Raw genomic sequence first — 24,557 nt, 5'->3', positions numbered from 1 at the left:
TCACAGCATTCTATACCATTTATATAATTTCTAAAACTATTTAAGATCCTGAGATGAAAAGCACTCTGCACAATATTTTAGTTTGTGCTTCACTCAACAGAAAAACAAGCTGCAAGGTTTATACCAAAAATACCCCTAGCACAATGGCTTTGCTAGGCTAAAACCTGTATATCCACTTCCGACTGTCATCCCTGATGCTACCAGATTTCATTTTAGCTTTCAAAAGATGCAAGTGGTTCTTGTAAAGGAATGAAAAATGTTTTGAAACCCAAAGGAACAAAATTTCAACAGGAATACAATTATCTGATGAAATGCATACCAGAATAAGGGCTAATGATTTTATCCTCAGGATATAAATTCTCCCTTTTTGGGAGCTAAACAATTAGGAAATCACAGAAGTAAACTGGGCTTTAAATTCAAATTTGTCAGAGATCACTTGGTACTAATTCACCATCCTGCTACAGTAAATGAATTCATGCCAACTCAAGTAATACAACATATATAGAAGTGTTTGTTGTAATGAATGAAAGGCACGAGGGAAGAGGAGGAGAAAAGTCATATAAAAGAAAACCTCACCTCCACATGCTGGTCCACAGCATCCACAATAGCGTGAATTGTCTGCATGACACCCATGGCCATAACTGTTTTGTCCTCTACTTCCTCATATTCCTCACTCTGAAGCACTTTACCAAATATTTCAGCCTGTGAAAAAACCCAACCAACTTGACATTCAAGAGCAAACCCACATTTCCACTTTGTCATGTAAAACCAAGACACCTAAAGCAACAGCAGCAATACTTTATCTATAAGAGCTGTCAGCGCTGAAAAACATGGTCCTTACTTTTGAAAGGGGAATGTAGAAAATTAAAAACTCCTCTTTTTTTTGAGAAATATGGCTATGTTAAGTCATATGAAATGTTAAATCTTACAGCTTGGCTCATTAAAACCAGTGACAAAATTCAGCATCTTTGAAAAACCTATAGGTTTTAAAGATGCTTCATACAGAAAAAAAATTTCTTGTGAATACTATAGGTAAATCTTTATAAAGATTACTTTGAATAGTTTGCACTTCAAATAATTAAATTAATAATTAATTAAATGTCTACCAAACTAGGCATGTGTTTCTGACTTGACTGCTGCTACTTTCTCTTACCAAGTGCTGAGTCATGTCAACAGCGATGGTAGCTACTTCTTGAGTGTACTCAAAGATCATCTTCCGGATTACGACAGTAAGATCTTCATTTTCTGTCTGCCTAATGATGTGCAAGAGCTCTTGCATAACTGGCCTTACATAAGGTTTCACATATTCCTTGGCTAAAAAACCAAATGAAATTAGATTAAATCAACTATCCAAAACCAAAATTATACAGTACCACAAAACTACTCTTGAAGAAAATACATTTTTAAAGTTTAATTTGCTAAAAACACCCCAACAAACCACAACACACGCACAAAACCTACCGAAGACATTTTAACAGCTCATACCTAGTAGCCTGATAAAGCAAATAAAATGAACATTGGCCGCATTCGGTACTGAAACACTACTTATAACAAAGATCCACTGTTTATGGGGAATACACGCCCTCACGCATAGGCAGCATTTATTTTTTAAACATACACACTATTTCACTTCTCTAAAGAAAAATTGCTGCTATTTAATAAAATAAATACGTTGAATTCACAGAATCATAGAATCACTAGGTTGGAAAACACCTCTTGGATCATCAAGTCCAACCATTCCTATCTGCCACTAAACTATGTCCCTGAGCACCTCACCTACCCATCTTTTAAATACTTCCAGGGATGGTGACTCAAACTACCTCCCTGGACAGCCTGTTCCAGTGCCCAATGACCCTTTCCGAGAAAAATTTTTTCCTGATATCCAGTCTGAACTTCCCCCTTGTCCTGTCCCATGACACTTTGGAGAAGAGGTCAGCTCCCTCCTCTCCACAACCTCCCTTCAGGTAGTTGGAGAGAGCAATTAAGGTCTCCCCTCAGCCTCCTCTTCTCCAGGCTAAACAACCCCAGCTCCCTCAGCCGTTCCTCATAAGGCCTGTTCTCCAGCCCCTTCACCAGCTTTGTTGCTCTTCTCTTGACACACTCCAGAGCCTCAACATCCTTCTTGTAGCGAGGGGCCCAGAACTGACCACAGTATTCGAGGAACGGTCTCACCGGTTCCGAGTACAGAGGGAGAAGAACCTCCCTGGACCTGCTGGTCACGCCGTTTCTGATACAAGCCAAGATGCCATTGGCCTTCTTGGCCACCTGGGCACACTGCTGGCTCATGTTCAGTTGGCTGTCAACCAACACCCCCAGGTCCTTCTCCTCCAGGAAGCTTTGTTGATTAGGGGACTGGAGCACCTCTCTTATGAGGAAAGGCTGAGACACCTCATCTGGAAAACAGAAGACTGAAAGGGGATCTTATGAATGCTTACAAATATCTAAAGGGCAGGTGTCAAGAGGATGGGGCCAGACTCTTTGCAATGTTGCCAAGGGACAGGACAAAGGGCAACAGGCACAAACTGGAACACAGGAAGTTCGATCTCAACATCAGGAAAACCTTCTTTACTGTGAGGGTGACAGAGCACTGGAACAGGCTGCCCAGGGAGGTTGTAGAGTCTCATCTCTGGAGATATTCAAAACCAGCCTCGATGCGATCCTTTGCAACCCGCTGTACGTGAACCTGCTTTAGCATGACCTCCAGAGCTCCCTTCCAACCCCAACCACTCTGTGATTCTGTGAAATCTATGCCTTTAAATGATAGAAATATTTAGATAAATCTGCACCAACTTCCTCATCCCTACAAAAAACCTGGTGTATACTGCTGATGAATCACTGTAGCATACCTTGAGTTTGGTGGCTTATTAATGTCTGAAGAGCTATGGCTGCTTCTACTTTGACAGGCATTTCGTTATCATCTATCAGGCTCTTCTTTGCCAACTCTACTGCATTCCTCAAGTTCAGTTCATTGTGAAATTTCAAAGCACTAAAGGAATTAAGTACCCAACAGGACTGTATGACAAAAAGAAAAGCAAGTTACTGACTATTACAATTTTTAGCATTTTTTTAACTGATTCAAACCCAAGACTAAACATATCTCTGTTTGCAGGTATTGCTTTTTTTTCCTTAATTATGGTGTATTCATACAGTAATATGCAACACAGTTTTTGCATGCATGTAGTTCTTTATTTTCCTTTTCCAAATTCCAATAAATTCAGTATGCACATAATTGGCATTTATAGTTTTGGTCCTTCTCAGGTAAAAAATCAAAACAGAAATTAAAAAAAATTAACTTTTTGTTTATGACTAATATGGGCACTCATGAATTTTCTTTAAGCTACACTCAAAGTGACATTATCTGCACTGTGGAAATCCTATCTATTCTTCACAGCCACCCAACTGCTCTAGTTACTGAGCTCTGGTAACTAAAAATGGTCACAAAAGGGCCACAAACACTGCTCAAATTTTCCAGTCTGACTGAAGAGGTAAACAATAATACCACACAGACTTTCCATCAATTCATTTAACTGACAGATCATTTTTTAAATCAAAATGCTGAATAATTGCTCAGGGTAGTTATTTGAAATCTTACTATGGATTTACTTTATTTCACTTCAGAATGAAGTCAAACCGCAAAGGAAAGAATCACAGCAAATACTGAAACTGATAAATCTGGTGAACTTACTCTTGCTCTGAGGTACCCCAGGTCAGACATAAACAATGGAAATACATGATTCTGCAACATCAGCTCCACTTGATCTTTGAAGACACTCTTCTGTTGATGCAAATAAAAATTAATTTTAGAGACCATTTATTTTGCATACTCCATTCCAGAGAGTAATCCACTGCGGCTATCAAACATGGGAAATACAATTATTTATCTATGTAATAAAGTTATACTTTCACAAAGAGATTTGGATCTCGTAACTTGAACCAAACAAACCTCATAAGCACATTAATTTCAAAGCCAGATAAGTGAAAGAACTGAATATATAATATCCAACTCTACCTTACAACTCTGTAAACTGGAATTTTAGTTTTCTTTAAGGCAATTCATTCCAGCTGATTTTTCTTAAAAATTAATTTAGATCAATGACTTAGTAGCTCCATTCTTCCTAAAAAGGAATACATACATAGCTGAAGATAAATATAAGCTTAGTACGAAACAGATTTGAGTTTCAGATGACCCACTCTTACTATACGTATTAAAACTAATTATTTTACACACTACAACAATATCTCACATATTTTTAATATTTATTAATGGAGTAAGATCATTCCTTTGTGACAGAAATTCTCTTGGCTGGAGAAGGATATTCAATGAAAATTATCCCTCATTATTTCAACCTTGGCAAATCTTAAGATATTCACAGAAAGCCAGTACTACCAGCATGGAGACTTAGTACCTTCCTAGCCCCAAGACAGGTATAGCCCCAGGACACACAAAAGGATACATACTGGGGACTGTGTTACCACCTAAAGGAATGATTCAGTGGCTGCCATAGGAAGAGGCTGAAAGGGGACATTCAATACAAAATGTGTCTTAGGTGATCACACTACTACTTCACCATTGCACACATGATTTCTTGCTACACTGATTCAGAGAGGCAGATGAAGAACTGAGCAGAGAAAAGACAGGGAAGGGAAAAGAATTTTCTCTCCGGCACACAGGTCAGAGGTTTGCATGCATTAAACTGGAGCTACTGGGGAGCCAAGTGGCTCAAGCAGGGTGATTGTGCCTATGAGCTCCTTACAATCTATATCTCAGTCAGCTCACCAGCCAGAAAGCACTTACAAATCAGGTATTTTATGCAGAAACAGTTCACAGAATTTTTCAGTCTGCCAAATCCCAAACACAAGACATTCAGAATTAAGACAAGTCTGCAGTGTTTGGGGATTATTACTCTCTTGTGAAGTGTATTACAACCTCACGTTACAAGATTGAAAATATCAAATATGAGCTGTATACTAGAATAAATCCCCCCCCCCTTTTATTTTTCCTCAGGACAGAGATAAATGGGTTTAGAAATCCCCAGTCAATAAGAAACTCTCCTGACAACACGAACCATGTCTTCTCTTTCACTGTTATACTCTGGCACAAGGGAGGGCATTTACAATCCAATGTAATCTATAAAAATTCTGTAATAGTTACTGATGTTTCAGGATATCAGATAAGATCATGGATTGGTACGCTGGTGAAAAATAAAATGGTAAATATTGGTAAGATGTTGCTTGTAGTGTGAAGCCACATCCTGTGCAGAGAGAAAACTCACATAAAATAAAAAATTACTTTTAAAAGGAAGCCTTTAGTGCAAGGCCATCATTCTCATGCTCTAAGTGGTAACTTCTTGGCAGTTATTTTTGACATGAAAAGTGGGCATGCCTTGGACTCTACCATCCACAAAAGCATAAGGGAAAATGAAACCAATATGGCACTTGAAAGCAATAGTGTGGATTAAACATGTATTCAAATTCCAGAAGAATACTCAGAAATCTAACCATACTGTCTATAAAAAATGGAGTAAGGACAGAAACTCTATGCTCATTTCAGTTACTCTCAAAACTCCCAACTGGCTGATGAAATAAAACTTAGAGCCACACGCAGGACAAGAAAGCCGGAAAGCTACATAAAACATTCCTGCAATGTGTTAAGTAAACGTTTTTCTGGAACTAGAAGCAGCCCACAATAGTGCAGGCTGTTGGGATGTTTGCTAAAGAATCATAGGCAACATTATTGACGGAATGCATGTTTGCATTTTAAACACTCCTTCATTCTACTAGTAAACCAGGAGAGGGCAAAGGGGCTGTTCTGTAGCAAACAAACAGAGCTTTGGAGAAACTTGAAAACAAAAATCCGCATATAGAATGGGAATATAAAAACCACAATAGAATGTTAATATTTTTAAAGAAACAAACACTCAGATTCTTATTGCACAGTGCAATCTCTCTGTGGATTTACAAACACAGCTAAGGGCCAGCCACACTTCATAGGCTAAGACATTTTTATTGGAAATGGCATTGATAACGAGTTACAAACCTTTCTCCCTTCTCTACCCACTTACCTTCAGTAAAATATCTGCTAGGGATCCTATAACATGCAAAGCACCATCTTTTTTCCTTGGATCAATGTTTGGCTCTGTCAGAATCTGGTAGCAATATGCCATCATTTTTGGTAATACCTATGCAAGACAAAAACCACACAATCTCCTGTTGTCACATTATTTTATTTTGGGCACTACAGTATAAAAAGGATATAAAGCTACTGGAGAGTAGGAGGGCCTTGAAGTTGTTGAACAGTTTAGTGGGGAAGCTGTATGAGAGGCTGCTAAAGTCATTTTGTCTGGAGGAAACATTAAGGGGAGACATCATCATGGTCTACAGCTTCCTTATAAGGGAAGGAGGAAGAGCTGATCTCTTCTCTCTAGTGACCAATGATAGGATCCAAAGGAATGGGAGGAAGATGTGCCAGGGAAGGTTTAAGTTGGATATTAGGAAAAGGTTCTTTACCCAGAGGGTGGTGGAGCTCAGGAACAGCTCCCCAGGGAAGCAGTCATGATGCCAAGCCTGACAATATTTGAGAAGCATTTGGACAACGACCTCAGACATGTGGTGTGACTGCTGGGTTTGTCCTCTGCAAGGACAGAAATTAAACGCAATGGCCCTTGTGGGTCCCTTCCAACTCAAGACATTCTATGATTCTACGATTCTATTTTAACAGCAATGTTTAAGTTAAAAAAAATCACATGACATTTATAAGTAGAAATTTTATCTTGGACAAAGGAACTTAGAGGTACTATCACAGAATCACTAGGTTGGAAGACCCACTGGATCATCGAGTCCAACCATTTCCATCAATCACTAAACCATGCCTCTCAGCACCTCATCCACCTGTCCTTTAAACACCTCCAGGGAAGGTGACTCAACCACCTCCCCGGGCAGCCTCTAAGAGCGCCCAACAAACCTTTCCATGAAAAATTTTTTCATGATGCTATGAGTAGCATCTTTCCATAATTAAAATTCAAAAGGTTCCTTTTTCAGTTTTTCAGCAAACTTGTCAAAATTAAATTAATCTCCCTGAAATTTCACATTAGTGATAGTAAATAAGTTATTTTTGCTGTTGTCTTGAGGCAAATCAAAAAAGGGGACAAAAAGGCAAGAGCCTCGAACATTACCTCACCCATTTTTTTCCCTTAACTTCTCTCCCAGTTTGTCTCACATACATATAAATACATACATGTGTACACATATATGTATGAACACATACATATTTGAGAATGGCTTGAACTAAAACCTCATAAACTTTCTTTAATCTACTGATTTTGGCAGTAACTTGTTGATCAGACTTAGAAAGGTTTCTTGGCAAAACCAATTGTTAAATGTCATTTCCACACCCATTACGTGGTTTTTCAGAGATGATCACATTTTGATGGTGTCAGTACAAATTACAAAAGTTACAAGGTCACACTTCATTCCTGACAATAAAGAAGGAAAAAGGTTATAGGCTATTCCACCTGATGCAAAGACTATGTACTTCTCTGAAAATCCATCTGGAAAGAGAGCTCTGTGTTTACTGGATGTTAAAATGGGACACAGAAAAAAGTTTGCAGTTCTAACAAACTGACACACATGTTCCAGGGCTTGGTCAGGTACTTTTGCATAGATCACTGTAAGTACAGAATGACCTACAGAAAAGTTATGTCCTCATTTAATAAGAGCTACTGTATGAAATTGGTTTCGTTCTTTTTAATTTCATTGCTGTCAATAGGATTTTAAATAGCATCAGTGAAAATTAATAAGGATCAAGTTCAATCTTCCTCCTGCTACCATTTCGGAAGCTTAGAAGAGTCATGACAAAGGCTGTTTGTAAACCAGAGAAAATACCAGTACATGTATTCCAACTCAGTTTGTATCTGACAGTTGAATTTTAAAGTTGCAAGAAGAATCAACTTATATATTTATTTATGCATACATATCTTAATTCCCCAAAAATTGATGGCACTCAGCCAAGAAAGTGTTTGATTATCTATCAGCAAGTAGACATTTAAAGACTAGCTTCCCATAGCATCTTCAAATTTAAGGGAAAATGACCTTACTGAGGAAACTTTAAACCATTAAAAATCACTAGTTCCATACCTCTTTTCTCTTCTTCGCAGCAGTATAAAGGAGATTCTGTGCCGCTGTTGTAGTGGATGCATAATCCTCAAATACATCTAACAAAGTGAACAAAAAAAGGCAAAAAATAAATACTTCCTTCTCTGAATGACATAATAATTAAATTTTTATGAAACATCTTGTTTCTGGGACATCACAAAATCAGTGTGAATATGTAACTTCAAACCTATTGACACGGTTGTCTTCACTTCATGGTCAAAAATTCAGACCCAAGTTTATGTCACATAGCTTATGAAAGCATTTACTTCTTACCTTCCAAATCTACTGACCACCTGGCATTCCTTTTACTAGGAATGTGTTATTTATTCATTAATTCATTTGAGACCATGTATTTAAGCGATGAAAAATCCTGGCTTTTCTTAAATTAAAACCACTATAGGAAGAACAACAATACATTCCGGTACCATCTGTATACCATATGTAGGCAATTTTGGCTTGACTTTATTGAAACCTCATGGGAAACTTTTTTGTATGTAAAAACTACTTGGATCTGAGGTAATTTGCTGAAAGTTGAAGCTTTTTAGCTTCACTTATTACAAGTTAACTTCCTTTAATCATACTGAAAATATAATTTATATCTTGGAAAAAAAATGTATGTGCTGCCAAACAGGTTCTAATCCAAACAACCCTGCAAAAATTGAATTAAATAGAAAGATGTAAAAAGGTAGAATCTTGAAATGTCCGTAAAATTACATACTAACTTTTCCCAAGAATTTGAAAATAAAACGATTAAGAAATACTACCAGACTACTGGAATTTTTGTTCCAAACCCAAATGCTTCTCACTAAACATCCTTTTAATATATTTTCATGCTAGGGCTTTTTTTACCTTTCACAATACAATTTTAATAGGTATTGAACTGTCTCAGCTACGTATAAAAATAGGATTCCCTACTTACACAGAAAGAACTGAATTTATGTATCAAAATTGAGCAACATATTTGTACCCTAGTGATAAACACTATGTAGCGATTAATTTTTTTTGTAACTACTCCCCAAGCTTTTTTAATTATGATATGAAGATTTAAATTCTGTTTTCACATATGCTAATCACAAATGAACTAATTAAAAAAATTCCAATTGCTACATATCTCTGTGGTGCCTGCCCGACCAGAGTTTTCCAGCTAAATCTGCTATATTTTTAAGTACCCTTCTCTTTTTCAATGACATGACTCTTTTAACAAAAGTAATTGCTCATCACATGGTCCTATGTGAAATTCCCAAGATTTTGCACTGCATCTTTTGAAAGAATAGGTATATCTAATTATCTTATAATTTAGTAATAATATTTGGCAAAAAAAATGCTGAAGACATGAACAATTTTCAATAGGGAAAGAGCAAGTCAGGCCTCTACTGGTCAAAGCGAGAGCTGCAAGAACTTGCAGGCAGCTGGCACTTGTGCAACTCAGGATTCTGAAACTGGCGTTAAAAAGGGAACAAGGCAGTTTATTTGGGCTGCACCAAGCACATGTGAAGTAGAAAAAAAATACTAAGAGAACTATTTAGTTCAAAACCACCAGCCAAATGGCCAAAACTCACTTTATCTGCCTTCTTCTTTTAATCACAGATTAGTGAGATTTAAGAAACAAATTTTATTCTTTCTGTTGCCTAGGACATTAGTTGAGCCAGAGACATTACAGGGGCCATTCCATGAATTTGTACTATAGTGTACAGTTATGCTGAAAGCACAAAATAAATGTTAAACACAAATATTTACCAAATTTCATGCGGATATATTCATATGGATCCTCTTGCCAGAGCTCTTCATCCTCATCTTTGTAGCACATTAGAGAGAATATAACTTCTTCTGTTATACTCTAAAATTAGAGAAGTCAAATAAACATAAGTACACAAAAAATCAAATTCCAGTACAGCTTCCCTCTACTGTGCGCTAATTTTCTAGACTTCTCTGTACAGTAAAATTATTTTAACCAATGCCTTTTTATTTTGGCTAACAGAAATAAACTTACAATATATATACTTTCTTTCTTTGTAACAGTCCTAGGCAGCAGTAATTATATAATCTAACTTTATCTTAATACAGTACCATACACAAAATATACTTCAACACATAGTCTATAAAACAGCAGAACATCACACTCTGTCTCACCACTGCAACACATAACATGACAACGGATTTCACAGTACTCCTTAACATTAACTCACTAAAACGGGAGCTTGTGACGTGAAAAGAATAAAAGCATGAAAATAATTTTTCAGTTAGTCTGAGTTAATTTATAAAACACGTCCTCAAAACAGAGTTCAGTTCCTCATAGTTCGTGTTCTCTCTGCCCACCATCTTTGCACTACATCAATTATGAATTTCAAAATCTACGGATAATTCTGAATGGTAGCAACTAATAAAAGCCAGAACATCATGGCTTTCTGGTAGACTCAAAAATAAAAATAAAGAACTTACCGAAATGAACTTTAAAAATACCAGAGATAAAAGGCAGTCATAATATTGAAGAAAAACCCAACCACATTAACGTAGAAATTTGCCCTATTTTTGCCCTGATTGACTGCTGTGTGGAAGATTAATAAAACCTTTAAAACTGCAAAACTGGTGGGAGTTATGTAGTTTTTTAATCACCCTGATGACATGCAGTGTTTATGACTGCGTTTTATGCACTGACCTGTATGTGTGGTTTCATTTGTTTCCATGTTACAGAGTGAATAACTCCTTGGTTCAGATAATTTAAGGTTTGCTGAAGAACACGTGGTGCAACATAGTCTTTTTGCCTGTATTGGTCTAAGATTCTTAAAAGGACCTAAAAAAATGACAAATTATTATTTTTAAATGAAGGCTTAAAATTCTCTCCCACGCATAGTGCATCTCTTCAGTGAACATACATGGACAGATTAATTAGTCTTACAGTAGAGGTTCTAGTGTTGGTAATGACTGTAATGCCTTTGATCCATGAATCAGAAATCATTTAAATATTACGGATCTACTCCTGCAAGCATTTATGTACGCATTTACCTTGACAACTAGCCCCACCATGTGATCACTTGTGATTGTAAACCGAAGATACACGTCAGTATTCAGAGGCTCACAGTTTACACAGGCCTCAGCAAAATTTGGGATAAATAAGGAAAAGGCACAGTGAAACTTTCAAACTAGTTGGCTTTGAATCTGTTAGTGGTGTCTGTGTTCATTTTTTAAGGCCCCTAAAGAAGACAAATTGCTTTGGAAGAACACTGGTAAGAATAGATACACTAAAGAAAAATAGTTTAGCACCTGAATCTGTGAATCAGAAGAGATGCAAACCCCTTAACTTCACTTAACCATCAGATGGTATGACATAACATGCTATCACAGACTCTATCCCATGATGCTTCCTTAATATAAAGGCTTGTCCTAGTAAGAAAACCCCACAGTACAAAGCCATTAATCTACATTGATGATGGATAAACTATTAAGTGCTAAAAAGTGTAAAGAATTGGCATGTACATGAATAACAGTACAAATTAAGGGCAATGCATAACAAAATATTCAGTCATTTATTTTCAGAAGGACAATTCTGCCTCACGCTTCTTCACAACACTACAATAATTCTTATTTTGAACATAACTCCTTCCTTAGGGGCACGAAGCCTCATCTTAAGACTTCTGTATGATACGGTCCTTAGGCAAGAATTGTCTCATATAGACTAGCATGATGTCAGCACTTAACAACTGATAAATAAGTAAGGAAGGCTCAGTAAGGTGATATTCGCTACAGATTTCTTACTAACTCTGGAAGGAAACATGACAAATCAGCATTTAAAAGCCATAAATGGAAGAAATATGTAGACCGTCCAGTCCATTTATCTTGAAAGCTAAGCTGCTCCCTCTACTACACAGTCTCATCTCTTAGCAGACAAACTTTAAGTATTTCAAACGGCAACTGTGCACGGGACTGTTTTTCCAATCAGGAGTTAAATATTGCAAGGAGTTTAGAATACATATTAGACACTTTCCCTTTTCATTTAATGCTTACAGCCTTAACACAAGCACTTCTCTCCTTAGTTTTTAACATTTACGTATTTACACAGAATTACTACACTGTTGGCTAAACTATCCTGTTATCAAACTGTATGGAGAAGAGTAATTTTGTTTTGCAGACAATCCTGCTATTTTGAAATCTAGTTTAAATTTGACTTAAAGTGACAACAGCAACACCGGCATCCTGCATCAAAGACACTGGACGTTTAAACTGTAAGAATCCTGCAGATGCCACGTCAGGAATATTTCATCTGATTGCATGCTAAAGAGCCACATATTCTGCAAATACACGTCATCCAAACACTTGTCACTCAAAAAATAGCATTCCTAGATGTTTTTCAAGCTTTACAAGCCAAACAGAATCACGAGCCCAGAATCATGAATATGAGAGCATCCTGCATTCTTCTGGCTTTGTAGGAGCCTGTTTGGAACACATAACCCAAAAGCTTGGATGCTCAAGAGCTTTAGCTGAGCCAAAAGCCTACGAACTACCACTCCTAGTCATCTAGTATATGTCAGGCTGAGTAAGAAACAGGAGGATCTGTGCCAAAAACATCTGAGCTTGGAAGCCAGCACTCTCGGGGCTTCCAGGCACCCAACTGCTACAACCATTCCACCAAAACAGGGAGATGCTGGAAGCCCACATTCCCCGGGGGCTGCAGCATCGCTAGCAGAAAAACACAGAAAACACTGACAGGAACCGCTCTCTTCTATGAACTGAACTCTCTCCACAATACTATGTTAATCACAAATAATGAGCATTCCACAACATTCCTGAAATAAAAAAGTATCAAGATTACTATGCCTAAGTTGTCTGCAGCAAAAGCACTTACTAAAGACTGGTCTGAAAATACACCCTTCTATGGCATGAAGCCTCTGCATCAGTATTTTTTTCTCTTGGCTATATATAGAATGCTTATATATTATGATGATATCACTTTATCTGCACTCACCTTTTCTGAGAATTTTCCTGCAGAATTTTTTTCTAAGTGCTGAAAATCTGTGTTATTACACCTCAGTTGAGCATAGCAACAACTTCTAAAGAACTTCTTGATCACTAAAAGGAAAACTTGCCTGACACTGTTCATTTTTGTTTAATGAATGAACTTCAACACAAGCACATTGTTGAAAACCAATACATTGCTTCAGTCAAAATGTTGTAATTCAGAAACAAATTAATTGTACTTACTTGCTGTATGCCCACAGCGTAGGTTTTTAAAAAAAACTCTGAGAATTCAAAGTATTCTTTAGTTACATTTCCAGGACTTCCATACCTTTAAAAAGAAGATGACACAGACATTTGTTTTGTGAGAAGTCTACTATGTCAGGAAAACACAGTACTTTCTAAAACACAATGGATCCTGAGTAGTCTTCCATCCCCAAAGGAATCCTTTCCCAATGGTTCCTTCTATCCCATTATTTCCCATATAATGCCCCACTACCCTTTTTGCTTCTTAGATTCCCATAAGGTACAACACTACATTCAAGTAAATAGAGCCACCTTTTCTTCAATGTTTATTGATTTCTTTTCAAATCTTCCCCTGCCTGTATATTTGAGAACACAAGCACTTGTAGCTAGATGTAGTGAAAATGAAAAAATTTACTTTTCCTGTGAGGCTGGTTTCTTGCCACCTTAGAGAATCAAATCATTTCACAGAGCTCAGAGCAGTGGCTGTGCCAGTGCAAGGCAGAAGACGGCAGCTGGAATACATCTTTGGTGATAATGAGCTGTTAAATCAACTAAACAGTTTTCTCTAATTGTACCATAAGTAACCTTACAGGTTGGTAACCCCAACTTAGTTTTTAATCACTTTGTTAGTTTGTTACCGCTCAAAAAGACGAGCTACAATATGCAACGCCCACTTCTTGCATTTCCACCACACCAGCTCCGGTCTATCATCTTCATCAATTTGCAAAGTCTCCTATAAATAAATACATTTATTTTAAATTACCTGTGTGTATTGTTGAGAGAAATGATGCTCTAATCATTCTTTGCTGAGAAAACTAAAACAAATGCACAGCACTGCCTAAACATTCTGCTAACAGTTACATAACATTCAGGAACTTTTCGTAGATAGTCAACAAAACTGTATGTGTGCAATACCTGTTTAAGGCCTGTACTATAATTTTCAAAACGACACATATTCAAAAAATGGAAACTCTTGTATATAATTGAATACTACACAGCAGCTTGCACTCTGGCTTAAAAATTAAGCACAATACTAACTCCTCCAAATACATACATCCTAAACATATGCAAAAAGCATATTAAAATGCAAAAAGCTATTAAAGGAATGTTAAGGTTTGAAATAAATTTCTAAAATCTCAGGAAATGCCAGTCAATGTCGTAGACACATGAACAAGAATTTAACTACTATTTTTATTTTGTTCTTTAGGAAATATGAAGGACAAATGAAAGAAAAAGAAGAACGGAAACAAATGATGTGTTTGTGACGAGCTCTTGATTCTTGCTTGAGAGAAACTGGCTGAAATATTTGGAAAGTTCCAAAATATCCCAGATTGGATTTTACACTACCTCAGACAATGTCTTCTTACATTTCGTTGGAAATACAACTTATTCCAAGGATAAGAATCTTAATAGATGACATCTTAGAAAAACAACACTCAGAAAATCTTCACACTGACTGTTCCTCAAAGAGCAATACATAAACATCAGAGGTCTTCACAAACTTACCAGAGGTACGTTTCTATCAATGATAGTACGAAAGATCTCCATCCACTGAGTCATAGTCTGGTTATTCACCAACTGGAGTGGCAATGCATACTGAAATAAGAGAAAACCCCATATTCATGAAATACCAACTTTCTCTGAAAAAGACAGATGTTTCTATAGCAGTTGCACTCTCAGAAAGATGAGGTTTTAAGTAAAACTAAAACTAAACTGGTTAGATACCAACACTACTCAATTTGCGTCCTTCTCAGCAGAATTTATAGAGGAATTCCTGAGTAGACATTATTTGAGGAAAGTTCCTTGTTCTGAGAACTTGCTAATTCTTTTCATTTCTCCTTCAAAATAGCCCAGCTGTCTTTTAGGGACCACAGCAGTAGCTACACTCCAGGGCTGTGGTAAATAAATAGCATTTTAGAAGAAGAGAAATGTACTCTGCATTACTATCCAGCTACTACCTATTACGGTAAATATCACTTCTCTATAAAGTCCAAAGCCAACTGACAATGTTCAGGCAAGCAACTGAAAAGTAAAATAGGAACTTGGGATCTTTATTGTCCTCCCCCACCTAATAATAAACTATTTTAGCTTTTTAATCCCCATTAAGAATTTTCAGGCTGCCCTTTATGTAGGATCTTGGTTTGTTTCTCATTCTCTAAAAGTACTTCCTCATCAAACTTATCCTTGTGTAAAAGCCAAACTCATCTCTGTAAGATGCATGTGCCTCAATAAATAATATCTGCCAAATCTTCAGAAGAACCACCAACTACTGAAGTGCACTATTTCACAATTATTCTTCAGTATGCAATACTGCCACTTTCAGAGGCCAACCAGCACAGAGTAGATACTCCCATACTTTATATCAGGCTATGTGTGACTTCATATAAATAGGAAGATTTCTTCAGCAAGCTTACAGACAGGAAGAGCGTAAGTACCCAGGTTCATTAAAAATTTCATCTAAGGGATAATGCAACTAGTTTTGAAGTAGAAAAATCTATAAAGATCATATTTTTATAAAAGTTATTTATTGTACATGACATCTCCCATCTGAATTGCTATTCTTATTCAAGCACAACCATGAGTGTTCTGAAGCGGATGGTTGTGCCCAGCAAAGTATAAGTTTCGGTTGTCCTGTACACAGATGCCAACCTGAACAAGAGCATAGAAGATTTTTAAGATTTGTTTCTGAAGTAGTACAGAGTAATGGGAATTATCAGGCAGAAGCTGGATCATCTGCTGCTGAATCCGAGGCAAAAATATTTGCATTGCTGCTATGAGAGGATCTCGCTCCTCTGCTTTTTTGTATCTGAAAAGGAAACAAAAATGTTGGTCCAGGATCTACACACTGGAGATTCTAATGCCTATTCCCCACCACCAACTTAATTTCTGCACCCTAAAAAAAATAAATTAATACCCAACACTCACTCATTCACCCACTTCCCCTCTAGCCCCCGTCTCAACAATTTGTACAAATTCTCTAACATATAAATAGAGACATGAAGAACACAAAGTGAAGCTATTGGGAGGAAGAACCAATGTTCTTTACTACTAAATTGTCAGCTCACAGAGCCAGTGACTTGGATTTCTGACATGCATACCAATGACAAACGCAAGTTGGGTGCTGAATCGAAAAGGAAAGACAATCCCTTTGTTTTGGCAGGATTCTCTCTTCCTCCATTTGCACTTCTTTTGTGCAGTTTACACATGTTTCTAACACCATATCTTTTTTTCTTTTTTTCCAAATCAGTGAGAGAGCACACTACACTTCTCCTAATCTACACTTCGTGGATTTAGACTATCAGTACGGAGGTACAGGTAACAATAAGTAATAGTAGAGGACAATGACAACGCTGTATTCACAATGTGAAGGTGGAAAATATTTTGCATTCATATATCCCATGGGCATTTGGGGAACATTCAAACAAAAGAAGTTATAAACATTTAAGAATTTTTGCACAGATCATTGAATCATTATGCCTGGGCAGCTTGTTCCAGTGCTTCACCACTCTTTCAGTAAAGACATTTTTTCTAATATCCAGTTTAAATCTCCCTTGACACAACTTGAGGCTTTTCCTCTTGTACTATCACTTGTTACTTGGGAGAAGAGACCAACACCCACACTGCTACAAGCTCCTTTCCGTATGATGGGTTAATCAGATCAAAAGTTCAAAGCCTCAAGAAAAACATCAGTAAATTCATACAGATCATTTCTGGCACCTCTGCTTTCAATTAACTGATGATATAAAGATGATGAATAGTTTTCATTTATTTGCAGGAAAGGAAGCATATGATAATCATTAATTCCCATTTTCTATGTGAATTTCTTGTAGAACTGCCAGTGCTCTTAAGACTGTAATTCTCAATAACCAGACTAGAAGTACTGACCCCTCACCTACTGATGGACATCAACTTACTCGTAAGTCTTCACCAGCTGGTATAGGCACAAGAGGCTCCCAAGCCAACTCCCACTGTTCTGAGACTGCAAGTAGTAGCCTATCTTGTCTACCACAGCTGTCCAGTGGCCAGGAAAGTCATGTTTAATGATAGCACGGAGGCACATTGTCAGCTGCGCTCTGTGGCAAGAGGGAAAAAGAAATACATTATAAGTAGATAAGCAAAGAGCATAGCGTATAATATTAAAGGATAGTTCCCAAATCTTACTTTATTTGCCGCAATATACATATTACATCGTAAGTACCATACATATTTTGACAGCTCTCAAAGAGTTCTGCAAAGTGGCAGAGGAAAAACAAGAAAAAATCCCAGTGGATTTAACTTTCAGGAAGAAACTGATTTCAGAACGTTTTAGCCACTTTTCTCCCTTCCTCCTCCCTATCCACACATATCAGGCAATATTTTAAAACAATTAATTGCCCAAGAAGCCAGATAGTTTTGTACTTTGAAAATGAATGTTCAAAATTATCCATGCTTATGAGGCTGAAAGTAACCACAAAACCACAATTTTTAAATACTTTTTTGTTAAAAAACATTGGCCTGGGTTATGATCCAAACCAGAGGTTCCTCATGAAATTACAGTTTTCCTGGGTCCTTCCAGAACAGCACTCCTCAACCTCTGAAGCACACAGCAGAGACAATTAGGTACAAGCACCTTACCATTTCTCACTTTTACATGCCACTCACAACAGTGAGGCGCGACTGAAAACGCTCAGACGCACTGAACTAGAAGCTGTAAATAAATGTTCTTGGGTCCACTAAGGAATAAAAATCTTTTAAGTCTGCAGAAAATATTGGTCTTTCTGCATCTAGTTTTCCTTGAGTATCCTCTTGCAGTCCACTGCATAAGGAGTTATTACTACAAAGCAGTTCAATAGTGGGACCTCCACCTGCTGATCCTTTTAGCTTTGTACCTACCCTCTCAGGCCTTTGGAGTTCACGCTTGTTGACGATTCGGCTCCTTCCCCTTGCTCCATCCTCACAAGCAAACAGTGAAAAATTCCAGTACTACAATATCAAGCTAGTTTCAGCAAAGTTTCCTCGATTTTTTTAACCTCTGTCAAATCTACAAGTTTAGCCAGTATTTACAAACCCTGAACTTAATTCCAGCTGATTGTATCAGGATTTTCAAAAATCCTTCTAGATGTAGATTGTTGTTGTAATATCAGGACATTTTGAATATCAGGTTATGAAGCAATGCCTAAACTAGTTTGCAAAAGCCTCTTCAAACTTCCATTATTTTGTGTTCTTTTGCATAAACTTAGCCTTGGTATTTATGACATGATGGCAGGGGAAACGACATGCCTTTATCACATTACCACAAAACAACACAAGCTTCCTTAACTTGCAGTACAAACTTGCCAAGAAGCACCTATCTCTTTCAGTGGAGATGATATTAATCATCTGCGACAGAGCATGTTAGAAAAGCTGAATTGGAAACTATGATTTAGTTCATTTCCTTATCTCAGTATAGAACCATTTAAAACCTAAGCATTCCTGGTAGATGTTTGTCCAATCTACTCATAAAGACCTCCAGTGACACCAATGCTACAGCAGCCTAATGCATTCTGGTGGTTCATTATTTTTTTTAAGTGTTCCCTCTAATCCAAATTTTAACCCATCATCAATTACTCCCCTTCTGGATGTGACTACTGACAAACAAGACATCTTTGGGCACCAAGCTGGTGGTGAGGAAGAGGATAGAAGAGCTAGATTGTCTTGTGTTTTTCAAAGATGAACATCTATACACTACAACCTAATCCCATCCCCACCTCACTTTTAATTAAGAGTGGTGAATAATCATAGATTGTAGTATGTCTGTGAATCTTAACTACTCTTCAAGCTAAAAAAAAACAACAGCATTTCTTCATTGTTTTAATACCTTAAAACCAAAACCGCTAATAAACATTTAAAGACAGGGATTACATATAAAAAATGCAAAAGAAATTAAGAAAAGGGCTACTATTTCTCTGAATGGTTAATTCTGTATTGCAGATAGCCCTCTATACTACCTGTCCTGAATCGGCCAAAGGGACAGGCCGTCATTGCAGGAAGTGTTACGAGACACTTTAAACAACACTGTAAGAGGATAAATCCCATCATAGGGCTCTTTACCATGTTACCAAGTACACATAAATACATTAAAATTGATCACCATTACATTTTCAAAACAAGTACTTGCTTCATCTCTCCAGAAATTGAGATTCTCACATAAAATACATCCAGATTGGTAGCTCACAAAACTTGGGCTATAGAAATACCTCAAAACAATGTAATGTACCTCACTAAGTCAGGAGAACGAATTATTCCTTCCACAATGTTGTCACGAATCTGCTGACGATCATTTTCATGGATGTTGAATGGAAAAACTGCTTCTCCAGGAGGAGGTTCACGATCTGGCCAGTAGTGTGTCACCATGTTCTTCAGGTAAATGGCAGCTAAGGATAAACATTGGGGAAATAATAGTTTAATTCTAACACATCTCCACAACACTTTGTGTTCAACATGTAGTATGGCGTAGAACAAAGAGTTGAAAAGATGACTGAAAACCATTACATAAGTTCTTAGCAATGATGGGCACCAAGCACAGCTGAATCAGAAAATAATTCTTTTAATGATTCCACACAAGGTCAGGCTTAAGACCTAAACAGAACAGGACAGTATTTCTGTCAGCTTCTGTCAGGGTACATTCTTCATTACAGCAGTCTTCCATATGGATGTAATAATACTCCATCATTCTAAACAAGCAAACAAAAATCTACTTATCTGCATTTTTACTCATCCCTAAAACAACAACTCCAGCACAGTAAGTGAAGTTTTGGAAGGCTCACGTAAACAAATCATTGCAGGCAGATGGGACACTCTGCCTGGGGAAATGCCCAGTCTGAAACTGGCACGTGGCCTACCTTCTACTCAGACAGAAATGTTTGTTGTGAATTCCCTAAGCTTTAACTCACTATTAGGATATCCCATAATCCCTTAGAACTGTTCTCTTCTGTCTCACATGAAAAAAACATGAAAAATAAAGTTAAACTTCAACGGAAAATAAAACAGCATTTACACTTCAGGAGTAAAATTGCTGTAGGCATTCTTTAGGAAACATAAGAAATGTGGTGTAACACATAAAAAGAATGTTCTTAATAAAATCTAAAACTCTAACTAGTAATCAGCTGAAATAGTACAGGGATTAAAGTCCTGAGATACAATCATTTTTCTTGGCGGCAAATTACGAAGTACAAAAGACATGTAGTTTGCAAGATATTTTATAGAAATGAGGAAAAACAGTTAGAATCATACAACGCCAGATTGGAAGGGACCTCAAGGATCATCTGGTCCAACCTTTTTAGGTGATATATAGTTTAAATGAGATGGCCTAGCACCCTGTCAAGCTGAGCCTTAAAAATGCCCATAGAACTTAAAAAATTTCTATAACTTAAAGAAGTTCTTTGACTGTAATATGCCAGTCAAGAAGCAGGTCTAGAAAGACCAGCCCAGGTCTTTTAACTTACTTTATCAATTGATCTTGTTGTTATATAAATTCTTGGCTATTAAAAAATTCCCAGGGAAACCTGTTGATTTACAAATGTAATTTAAATGTGCTCTTCTATTTTATACCCCCACTTTGTTAAAAAAAAAAAAATGTTCCACATACTTTTTTTTTCCTCAATGATACTAAAACGAGAGACTGATTTATGAAAATGACCTTATAGAGTCTAGATGAAGCATCCAACCTTATCACAGAATAGTTTAACAATGCCATTCAAAGTTGGATTATCTTTGAAAGAATACACACCAGCATGACAAACAGCATATGTCAGCATGCCCCAGAGCACTCGGGGGATTAATAGGATCTGTACAAAAAGACCAACAGTGCTTCTACGGGAAATGTTGTTCCATAGGATTAAAACAGAGCTGTGAATGAAACAGTATCCACCAATTTCTTGAAACTGCTGAATATTTTCTTTATCTGTCAGGAATATTGTATAGGAATAGGTAAAATAAAAAACTGGGCACTGGAACAGGCTGCCCAGGGAGGTGGTTGAGTCACCTTCCCTGGAGGTGTTTAAGGCACGGGGGGATGAGGTGCTAAGGGGCATGGTTTAGTGTTTGATAGGAATGGTTGGACTCGATGATCCGGTGGGTCTCTTCCAACCTGGTGATTCTATGATTCTATGAAAACAGATTATGAGTATTTAGAACCTGATCTTACACAAATGTATACTTCGAAGTGAACTGTGTCACCATGCCTGAACTCACACACACAGCTGGGCAATCTTTCTAGGCATGCTTAGACTATAAACTTATAACTTACCAGTGACGTGACCTTCCTTCGTACTATTTTTGTGAGTGGACACCATAGATACTGACTAAGCATATGAGTGGCTACCCTTGACCCAGGGAACTATGGTTGTTTTTTCCATTTTTCCAGGAAAAGGGATTCAAATAGAGAAACTTGTATCCACTTTCTTGTAATTTATTATTTAATTCCCACTTGTCTCGGCATCACTACTTCACCACCACCAGAAGAAAGAATACCAACAGCTCCCTGGGTAACCAGTTTTGAGCAGAAATCATTCTCTTTTCATATCAGTATCACAGCAATCCAGTAGGGATCACTACAAACACAGGAAAGCCAAAGCAGGATTTTGCCCATACCCATCGTTTTATCTGACCTTCATATAGGAGACAAATGGCAAAGACAGATCCTTTTAATTTCCAAATTTAGAACAAACATGAACTACATCAGAACAGCTCAATACTCCGATGAAATAACTAACAGCCTGACACCTGAAAGAAAACCGAATGAGGGATTTATCTCACCTGCTTGACGCACTGGAAATTCAACTTGATCTGACACTATGATTTGCAGTAGACTTGGAGCAAAATTGATGATCTTATAGGACTGAAATACATATAAAACACAGTCAGCAAATTACTATGTTTAAATAAGACACTATTATCAAAAGCTGAATAACAAATACAAACTAAGGATTTTGCAGTGTTCTTTGGCTCTCCACGTAAAGCATGAAAGGTTTTAGCCCTCGGGTTTACCCAGATCTCCAGCAATCCAAATAATTACTTGTAAAAGCTGAGCATATAACGGCACGTCAGTGGAATAAATAATGTGACAAGGCTCTCAATTAGAGATTAGTGATAATGAATATTTAAATAATTCTGAGAATGCATAATGTAAAGCACTACAGATCTGTCCTTGAATTATTTAACTTAGCCTCCTAAGTCAAATGGATAGTGACATGTTTCATCAATACATACCATTTATTTGCAATATAGATTGTGGTGTCAGAGCAATACTGAATTTTGAAGAGATTAAGAAAACCATTCAAAATTACGTAAGTGTAAACAGCATCTGCATTAGCCATGTATTATACAGCTCTCTTTTAATGGACTAGATGCACAGTGCAGCTTAATAGAAAAATAAAAACTGGGTAAACACAGCAGCATAACCATTTTTAACTAAAATCAAACACAGACAGATAACACTTCAAAACCCACAGCCTTCCTGGGAACTTTTCAAACACTACATCAGCCATGCAGCTGAAGAATTTCAGAGAGAAAACAATGCTCACTGAACTTCTGAGCAAAGCACACCAGATTTGAAAGATGTGAAAATCTGATAGCATTATACTGTTGTCATTCAACTGAGGTACTCCAACATGAAGAATCATTGACTCAGCATGGTGCAGTTACTGCTAAGCCTTGGCAACATCAGTAGTTACTAGCAGGTCAGATCTTTCATCACTTAGGTCCATGTGCTTGATGTTCAAAGAAAGATGTTTCTTGGGGCGAGATGACAGAATCTTTTTTATTTCATCTTTTATAGTATTTCTTTCCAACTAGATCACGTCTGCCAGTTCCGTGGCTGTTTCCAGATCTGTACTTTAAGTAAAAGTATATTATCCTCCCATAAACTTAGCCTCATTGGAAAGCTGAGATATGTTTTCCTCTTCATATACCCAGTTCCCTGATCTAACATTTTCATAAAGAGGTAAAATTACAACACTTTCATGATGCCTTAGTGTAACAGCTGCATCACAACACCATCATTCAATAATTTAACAAATCACATAGTTTTCTGTCCCTCATTTTACTCATTATAATGACAGTGTACGTTTAACCTATTCTGTGCTAAGAGGCTCATTTGACATTTACAGAGTAATCTGAGATCTCATATAAAAACAGTAATGGTAAATCAGAAGCGTACTTTCCTGTAATTCCTTTCTCTATAAACTGTAATTATCCATAAGAAATGCTCCAAATACAAAAATACTGTAACAGACAGCACAGGAACCCCATTCATCTATGGACACACTGAAATACCAGCTTTCAATGTCAACCGGTTGCAGCATACTGGATTCCAAAGGTCACCTTTTAATTAAGTATCCTGGAGTCCAAAGTCTGTCCTTCAGCCACTATTGGAGAGAATCTGTATGTTGGTGGGTTCTGATGGGGGCTGCAGCAGTCTCCTGCACTCAATACTCAGCTCCCAGGGAGATGAGAAAAGCCCAAGAAATTCCAGCAACACAGGAAAACAAAAATGTGCGTGAACTATAATCATCCTATTTATTCTAAACACTGTAAATATGGTGTCCTCAGACCCAATCCATACACAGCTTTTACTACTGTAAACACATTGAATAAGAAGCAATCTTTTTGAGTGTTGTTTTGTCATTATTTTCCTGCATTAATCCTAGCAATATCACATGTAGGGTGGATGCAGTGATAACAGTATAAATTATTTCCTTTTCTCCATGCAAACAGCTTTTACTGAACCTACATAAAAGTCACTGCAACTCCAACAAGCTTTACTGGTACTGCTTGTGCTGGCGTACAACTGCTACCCCTGAAGTTTTGCCAGGATATATATAAATATGGTTATTTGGCCTGTGGAGCGAATCCTCTCAGCAAGCCCCTGGAGTGACAAAAGACATGTTACGCAGAAGTTATGCAGTGTCTCAGAGGGGGCCCCATCCCTTCCAGCACTGCAATGAAGGTTTCTTTACCCTTTACACACCAACATCCCTAAACAGATTCCAGGTACATAGCATCAAGCTCTCACTAAATCCTTCTATTCCGTACTTATTACCATAATCCACATTTTCAAATAGCTTCATTTTCTATTCATTATTGGAAATACAAATGCTGTAGAGATCAAGAGAGATTGTGTGCCTTTTTTAGAAACAAGACACCTGATTCTGGTGTATTTGTGACGCTCAAAATCCATCCTGCTCACTTGT

The 24,557-nt window shown here is 37.3% G+C and overlaps 1 protein-coding gene across 4 annotated transcripts in view; it reads right to left on the bottom strand.

The window, feature by feature from the left end:
* IPO8 (importin 8) overlaps positions 1–24,557 on the bottom strand; it is a 52,682-nt gene that overhangs the window by 20,656 nt on the left and 7,469 nt on the right. For all 4 annotated transcript variants that reach the window (XM_069860225.1, XM_069860201.1, XM_069860216.1 and 1 more), the window contains 15 exons: positions 22,123–22,204; positions 19,583–19,739; positions 17,262–17,420; positions 15,997–16,153; positions 14,854–14,943; positions 13,986–14,080; positions 13,348–13,432; positions 10,808–10,942; positions 9,889–9,988; positions 8,134–8,210; positions 6,063–6,179; positions 3,686–3,775; positions 2,847–3,012; positions 1,154–1,314; positions 577–702 (listed from right to left, as the gene is read on the bottom strand). In XM_069860225.1, the coding sequence (XP_069716326.1) occupies positions 577–702; positions 1,154–1,314; positions 2,847–3,012; positions 3,686–3,775; positions 6,063–6,179; positions 8,134–8,210; positions 9,889–9,988; positions 10,808–10,942; positions 13,348–13,432; positions 13,986–14,080; positions 14,854–14,943; positions 15,997–16,153; positions 17,262–17,420; positions 19,583–19,739; positions 22,123–22,204 (1,797 nt within the window). The remainder of the gene's footprint in view (positions 1–576; positions 703–1,153; positions 1,315–2,846; positions 3,013–3,685; positions 3,776–6,062; positions 6,180–8,133; positions 8,211–9,888; positions 9,989–10,807; positions 10,943–13,347; positions 13,433–13,985; positions 14,081–14,853; positions 14,944–15,996; positions 16,154–17,261; positions 17,421–19,582; positions 19,740–22,122; positions 22,205–24,557) is intronic.

This window comes from Phaenicophaeus curvirostris, chromosome 1 (assembly GCF_032191515.1).
Source record: "Phaenicophaeus curvirostris isolate KB17595 chromosome 1, BPBGC_Pcur_1.0, whole genome shotgun sequence".
NCBI classification, from domain to species: domain Eukaryota; kingdom Metazoa; phylum Chordata; class Aves; order Cuculiformes; family Cuculidae; genus Phaenicophaeus; species Phaenicophaeus curvirostris.
Note: the sequence above shows the minus strand (reverse complement) of the source record. Positions and strands in the feature narration are given on the sequence as shown.